This window comes from Lactuca sativa, chromosome 3 (genome assembly GCF_002870075.4).
Source record: "Lactuca sativa cultivar Salinas chromosome 3, Lsat_Salinas_v11, whole genome shotgun sequence".
NCBI classification, from domain to species: Eukaryota; Viridiplantae; Streptophyta; class Magnoliopsida; order Asterales; family Asteraceae; genus Lactuca; species Lactuca sativa.
In genome coordinates, this window is record NC_056625.2 from 84377190 (window position 1) to 84385628 (window position 8439).

The window sequence follows — 8439 nt, forward strand, 5'->3', positions numbered from 1 at the left end:
TTTAAATGTTTAAAAAAATAAATTTATATATTTATTAATTTTTAAATTAAATTTTCATTTAATTTATTATAATAGAAATAAAATACCATATACAAAAAATACAATCCATTGCATAATATAAAATAAAATTTCATACTCAAAAAATAAAATAAATTGCACAAATTATAATGTCATACAAAGAATCATTCAAATGTTAAACAAAAATAATACATTGCTAACATGTGTTATACATTCCTATAAAACTAACAAATAATCATACAACTCTGTTTCTTACTGGAAAGGAATGCTAAACATGATTACAAGTCTCCCTTAATCTTGATTACTCACCTGCTTAAGTAGAATGCTGTTGTTGAAAAGGTTACCTAGCAACAGAGAAAAACACAACACCTCTCCCACAATCACAACATCATTTACATAAAAAGGGTTGTCAATTACTTTCATCATCACAACCTGTTTTTATTAAATAAAAAAGGAAAGTTTAATTAATCACTTACAAAAAGTTTTGATACCCAAACAAATATGCCCGTTGAGATTCAACCTGCCCGATTTCATTAGAACACAAACACAATCTGGACAAGAATTACTCTCACTGCCCTCAAAAAACCCTAAAGTGAATAAAATGTTCCAAAATTATTCAAAAATATCATATTTTCTCAAAATGAGGTTTTCCACATTAACCAACTCCTAACATTTTCTCAAAAATATTATTTAAACATCATTTACATTTTTTCTTTTTAAAAAAGAAAAAACATAAGGTACCTCAGTTAAACACAAAACTTTAGTTGGAATCTCATTAGGTAATCTAGGTAATCCGGGAAGATTAAACCCTCCAACTTGTAAGGCCATTTTCGACAAATAAAAACATGAAGTTTCAAAGCATTGAAAGTACAATAATAATAATAATAATAATAATAATAATAATAATAATAATAATTAATAATAATAATAAACTCTGTAGTACCTGCATAGCTATATGTTGTTGAGCCTGGGCCATAATGGTCTCCTGTTCAGATTTCATCTGCCCGATGCAGTAAAATAAAGAGCACCAAAAACATCAGATTTATCATATACTTGTTCATAATAATAAAGCCCACATGGATTGAGAAAAATTTAAATTAATAATAATAATAATAATAATAATAATAATAATAATAATAATAATAATAAAGGATATTTTAAATAAAAACCTGATGGTTGCACCTGGCATTGATCTATCAGAACCTTAGTCTCTGGTCTCAGGTTTGCATCAAACCTGAATCCAAAATAAGTGATCAGAAAAGCAAAATCTCAGCTATCGGAATCTATACACGTAAAAACACAACTAATAAAATATCATCTTGTTTATAAATAGAATGAGCTTGTAAATATTTATATGTAAAGTTGGTTTATACTTCACTTCTTGTAGATTGGTAACAGGAGGGCATATACCTACAAAATCATTGTTTTAAAGGTCAAAATACCATTTAATGTTTGAAAGACCTCAACATTGAAGAACCTTCTACTTAACTCTCAGTTGGCTCATTCAGCCTTCAAATTGTGCTCCTAACTGTAACAACACTTGCAGTACTATCATCATTCATACACAAACAAACAAAAAATATATATCAGTAAATTAAAAACATTAAAATATCAGAAGAAAATTTAAAAATTAAATATTATTACTTCAATGTGTATGGACCCCCTGCTTTCACTTTCCCACAGTCCTTGCAACTCTAGATTCCAATCTCCCTCTGTTGGTGACTCCATTGATTCCCACTGCCACTGCCAAGTGTTAGCAGCTTCTCCACGTGTTCGAATACAACACAGAGCCGTTTTACATCTTGGATTATTTCCATATCACCCGGTAGCTTGTTTGTTGCCAATGCAATAAGTCAAATTAAAAAAAATGACTATTTTACCCTTGTGTCTAAAAATTGTAAATGAGACATTACACATACCTTGTAAAGGCTTCAATGCAGAAGCAATGGTGAAGTATAATTGGTCGATTTTTATTGTCATGTTCTTTAACCCACCAAATCTAGTCTGGTTAAGAGTGTCAGCTGCAGCTCTGAAAGCAGTACACACCATTTGCTCTAGTAATTGATGTGGTCTTACTGTTTCCAGATTTTGAACACCTCTTATTTTTCTTGACCCACCCATCGATAGATACAAACGGTAATACTGCCATGAGAACAATATATAACCGATTATTATAACTTGATATATCTACAAGATGCATGAATGGAAAGATGTTGACAAAACGGTTATAATTTGGTCAAATGACTGTTTGTCTAATTTGTCAATACTTGAGCAAATAGTTCGCATTTTGTGAGATGGTACACCACATATCTCTAGCATTCCATCCAGTAACTTTCTATGGTTCAACTTTATCTGTGCATGGTGGAATGTCACTTAAGTAGAAGAAAAGGTAAGGAAATGAAATTGAAAATGTGACTAAAACACTTACCTCATAATCACCAATGTTTAGCTCATCTAGTAGTTCAACCAAGATCCTAACCACCTCAAAGTCAGCTGCTATTATTTCATCACCAGCAATGTCAAAATCACATTGATAAATTCACGGTGTCTTGCTTTAGATGGGTTGTCTCTTCTATACACTTTTGCAATTTGGTACCTTCTGAAAGATGTAAGACCATTCATAGCAACATATCTCGCAAATGGAACCGTCAAGTCATACCGGAGGGAACAAATCTCCCCACCCTAAAAAAACAAACAAAAACTTTGCCCAATGGCTATCAAAGGATATATCACTGCTTAAGAAAATAATAAAACAAAAATATATAACCTGGTCAGCTAGATCATAAAGGATATATCAAGTGCCATTGCACCGTGCCTCTTAAAGACATTGCCAACGATTGCAATTGCTTTCTCTCGTACAACCATTTGTTCTTTTGCAAAATCACGAGTCCCCTGTAAAGTTTAAAAAGTAAGATGATTATATATATCAATCAAGAAACAAATAAATATTTTATCAAAGATAAAACATAAGCATGCATGGTATTATTACTTTGGCGAGCTTCGGAAGCCTTCTGCTTTCATTGCTTTCATTGCTTTCATTGCTTTCATTGCTTTCATTGCTTTCAACGACTTGTTTTATTTTCGGTAGTAGACTTTCAAAGTGGGAAAGGAAACATTGTGCCACTTTCTCCGGGAGAGTTGAGCATGAGTTGTCGTTTACATTGTTAGCCACATACACAAACAGTAAATTATCTTTTATAAACTGCATCAAAAGAGTTGTGCCTTTTCCCATAACCTTCTTTTTCTTGTCGGGTTTCTAATCAATACCCTCTTCCCCTTTCATACTCCCCTCCAGTGATATAAACGAAATTGTGGCTTCCCAAGAAAGAATCTTTCTTACAGCCTTGGACAAAATATAAATTTCATGCAATGATTCGACATACTTGTCTTCCAACTCAAACTTTGTAGCATCCTTAATGGAGTTATTCAACCTGTCAAGACCAGGGCATCCAGCATTGAAACTATCAACCAAAGTTGGATATAAGTTATGGTTTTCGAAGCCCTTTAGACAAATATGTGCTCGGTGCCAACTACTCTTGCCAAGATTCTTAAGGGCACGAGCTAGAGAAGAGAAGAGTCCGGTCAAATCCTCACTAACACTTCCATTTCCATTTGCGAATGGGGTAGAAGAATTCACTGCAATTCGAGTTGAAGAGTGGACTGATTTGTAAAGAGACCTTAAACGACCATGAACTATAGGAATGTTATCAACTTGGTCACACTGTAGATTACCACATAATTTTGAGCCATTAAGTAAAACCTTCATAACACTAGAAACATAAGTCACGTCTTTATCAGAACAGCCATCACCAGAATCTGTGAAGCTGAAGGCAGTGGAAGTGTCGGCCTTCAAGGCCTCACAAGACAAGGCAGCAACAGCATCAACAACTGGTGCTAATGAGGAGGCGGTGTGGTCTAGGAGAGCACCTCGATCTAAAAATTGTAAGAGAGAGAGAGAGAGAGAGAGAGAGAGAGAGAGCATTCAAAAGGAATACACATGGGAGTTTATTAGAGCGAGAGAGATGAGAGTTGAGAGAGGAAGAGAGAAATGGAGGGGAAGAGTAGCTGCAACCCGTAAAATTTACCTTCACCGTGTCTTCAGTTGTGTTGTTGAAGTAGGCCCAGTAAATTACGTAGTCAATCCAACTTCCTTCCACACAACCTTCTTTTCTCAATCCCAATTCCGGGAAGTTTTTGGTCATTAGAGCAAACCATCTTCTCCCCAAATCACTCCAAACCCTAACCCCTAATTCACTAATCCAACAGTGGGATTAATTTTGTATTTACGGGAAGATAGAGAGGAAGAAGATGAATACAAAAGTAAATACGCCAGAGCAGTCAACCATGTTATGTAATTGCTTCACCGTTGGGCCCCATCATGAGTTGCAGTAGGGCGTTGTCAACATGAAGAGTCACAGACCCCCAATCGCCGGTTCTATGAAATATTTTGTGAGGGACAAGAAGTGGTGATAGAAACTAGGGTTTTTGTGGGAGACAGAAAAGCAAAATAAGAAGCGAGCCTGATTCTTTGGTCGCCGATTTTATTATATGGAGCACGAAGAAGATAACGACGGGGGAGAAGAAGATAGATCCGACGAAGGTAAAAAATATGGAGCAAGGAAGAAGGAACGTGAATGGCCAGTGATTGTGTCTAGGGTTAGAGAGAGAGAGAGAGAGAGAGAGAGAGGGGAAGGAGAGAATGGCTCTGTACAAGAGATAAGGCGACCCATAGGATCAGAGTGAGAAGCGGGGTATTCAAAATTTTAGAATTTTAGATCCCTCTTTAAAACGCGCGTTTAGTTAAAAAAATATAAAGCGACATTTGTAGACGACACACACTTAAAATAAGCACCCTCCATGTTTTTAATTTTTTTTATTTGACACCAATTGTAGGGCACGCACAAATGCGTGTCCTCTATCCTTCAAATTTTGGAAAACTGACATCGATTTTTACGGCACGCACAAATGCGTATCCTCTATTAGCGCGTGTCATTGATTGCGCGTCGTAAAAGGCTGTTTTTCTAGTAGTGAATTAAATTAATTTTAAAAAAAATCAATAAAAAAAATACTAAATTAATTGTAAAATCAAATAAAAGTAGTTTTAAAATCAAGTTAATGTTAATATTAAAATGAAATAAAATTAGTTTAAAATATTAAAAGATTATATATATATATATATATATATATATATATATATATATATATATATATATATATATATATATATATATATAATCTTTTAATATTTTATCCATTTCTGACTATTTGTTCATGTGTTCCCATGTTGGGATACTTTTTGAATCATCAACTTTATGAATACTCTACTTGATTTTCGTTTCCCGTAGAGTAAACCTTAAACACTAAATTATTTTCTAGTTGCATCATGTCTATTGATAAAAGTTGGACTACTAATCCACATCGTCAATCTCCCGAGTTCCAGCTAGGACTCGACTCTTTTATCGAGAGATCCATGTTACACCTAGATTGTAAAGGTGAAACCAGATGTCCGTGTGAGAAATGTGATAATCGTTACTTCATGGATCCGAAAGCAATGAGACGTCATGTTCATATATATGGTTTCAGTCAATCATATGACACGTGGATATATCACGGTGAACCTTTAATCCCTCTAGTTGTAGATGTCGTATCATCAAGCAACGAGATGGCTGATGTTATTGACGATGTTATGTGGGAGTCGAGAGAAAATGATACAAACCTCAATGAAGGAACCTTGAATACAGGGGGTAGTGGTGTCGATGATGATTTTGAAGAGTTGTTAGAGGCAGTCGAAACCAAGTTATATCCTGGTTGTACGTTTTCATTTCTTGATTTTTTAGCAAAGCTGATGCATATGAAGGTCAACAACAAATGGACTGATAGTTCATTTGATCAACTCCTTGAGTTGTTGTATTCGGCATTTCCACCAGACAACAAGGTTCCCCATTCATACTATTTAGCAAAAAAGAAACTGAAGAAGTTAGGTTTGGGGTACGAGTCAATTCATGTGTGCAAAAATGAATGTTTTCTCTTCCAGAAGGAACACAAGTCATTGCAAGTTTGTCCTGTTTGTAAAGAGAGTCGGTGGATTGATAAAAACACCAGGGGTAAGAAAGTGGCTCATAAGGTGTTACGGTACTTTCCAGTGACCCCTAGACTACGCCGTATGTATTGTTCACGGTACACTTCTAAAAATATGATATGACGTAGTACTGGGAGATCAGAAGATGGTGTGATGCGTCATCCCGTTGATGGAGAGTGTTGGCAACAATTTGATGTAGATTACCCTGACTTCTCGAGTGAACCTCGCAACGTACGTGTAGGGCTGGCAGCTGATGGCTTTAATCTATTTGGTAACATGTGTAATCTGCATAGTACGTGGCCGGTTGTACTCACCACATACAATTTGCCACCATGGCTTTGTATGAAAGAGTCATCATTCATGTTGGCCTTGTTGATTCCCGGCCCTAAAGCACCTGGAAAGGACATAGATGTTTTCCTTAGGCCGTTAGTGGAAGAGTTTAAGTTTTTATGGCAATCAGGCATACGTATTAAAGACGCAGCGAGAAACACATTCTTCACGATGAAAGCTATGTTGTTATGGACAATAAATGACTTTCCATCTCGTAGTAGTTTATCGGGCTTGAGCGGACAAGGGTATAGAGCATGCCCGACTTACAATGAAGACACTCCTTCGTACCGTGCAGTAAATAAAGTCGTTTATATCGGTCATCGTCGGTTCTTAGATGTTGATGATCCATTAAGGACGAGTTTGAAATTTAACGGGCAACCTGAGACACGACCCACTCCAAGACACTTTACTAATGAAGACATACAAGAGCAACTAGGTCATCTAATACTTCATAAACCAGGTAAACATCCTAACACTCTAAAAAAACATGGATTGGTAAGGATTCGAGTTGAACTGGTCAAAACGTAGCATATTTTTCGAGCTCGAGTATTGGTCTTCTCTGCAGCTGAAGCACAACATAGATTTGATCCATGTGGAGAAAAATGTAGGTGAGAGTCTTTTGGGTACTTCTATGATGAATGATAAGAGTAAAGACACATCAAATACATGTAAGGACTTGAAAAATCTGAATATCCGGCGTAATCAATGGTTGCAAAAAAGGGGTAACAAGTTCACTAGACCACATGCAAGCTACTCATTCAAGAAACCTGACCGCAAAATCTTTTGTCAATTTATAAGAGATGTTAAATTTCCTGATGGGTTTGGATCTAATATCAGTAAGAAAGTGGTAGATAATGATACTAACATTATTGGGTTGAAATCTTATGACTATCACATTCTTATGCAACGTTTGGTACCGATTGGAGTTAGAGCGTTATTGGACAAAGAAACTTCTATACTAATTGTAGATCTTTGTATGTTTTTCAAGCAAATTTGCTCCAGAACACTAAAGGTGGAGGATATGAGGAAAGCAAAAGAAGACATTATTAGAATCTTGTGCAAGTTAGAGTTGATTTATCCTCCAGCGTTTTTCGACATTATGATTCATTTAGTTTTGCATTTACCTGATGAAGCGATTGCCGGAGGCCCGGTATGTATGAGATGGATGTATCCGTTCGAAAGGTATATGAAAAAACTAAAGAATTATGTCATAAATAAGGGGAGGCCGGAAGGTTGTATAGCTGAAGGTTATATTGCTGAAGAAGCTTTAACATTTTGTACGATGTACCTTCGAGATGTTAATCGCCTTGAAAGAAACGAAGACGTTGTCATTGAAAAAACAAAGTTTTGGATGTTTGAGTCCAAGTGTCGACCGACGAGCGCAACGCAAATCAAACATCTTGATATAAGGGAGAAATGTAATATAGAATGGTTTATACTGAATAGTTGTCAAGAAGTCAGACAATATATCGAGTAAGCGTTCTTACTTTTAATTATCTTTCATTATTTATTGTTACTTTTTTCCATTCATCAATTATATATATATATATATATATATATATATATATATATATATATATATATATATATATTATCCATATAGAAAATTCAAATCTGAACATCCTGAAAGTGACGAAAAGACCGAATTTCCCAACTGGTTTCTTGAAAATGTAATAATAATTAACAAACAAATATCTTTGATAAATATAACGAATCAAGAATACATAACACATCAACATATGTTTAATAGGTTTATCAGATGGAAAAAGAAAACTCTACAAAATTCAACAAAGAGTTGTTAGCCCTTTCAATGGGTTCACAAATAGATGTTTATACTTACACTGTGTGCATAGTCAACGGTGTTAGGTTTATGGTACTTAGTCGTGATGCAAAATGCAAAACACAAAACTCTGGGGTTCTAGCGGTTGGTGAGAATGGAGAGAAATATTATGGCCAGTTAGAAGAGATTATAGAGGTGTAATATCCATATGATTATTCGACTGTAATATTTT

At 35.2% G+C, this 8439-nt stretch overlaps 1 protein-coding gene and 1 pseudogene across 1 annotated transcript; one reads left to right on the forward strand and one right to left on the reverse strand.

The window, feature by feature from the left end:
* Positions 1-427: 427 nt before the first annotated feature.
* LOC111920318 (histidine--tRNA ligase, cytoplasmic-like) lies at positions 428-4000 on the reverse strand (annotated as a pseudogene).
* Positions 4001-5680: 1680 nt separating this feature from the next.
* LOC128132784 (uncharacterized) lies at positions 5681-7904 on the forward strand. The gene is made up of 3 exons (XM_052769745.1): positions 5681-6150; positions 6226-6887; positions 7036-7904. The coding sequence occupies exons 1-3, from the start codon at positions 5681-5683 to the stop codon at positions 7902-7904; spliced, it is 2001 nt and encodes a 666-aa protein (XP_052625705.1).
* Positions 7905-8439: the final 535 nt, after the last annotated feature.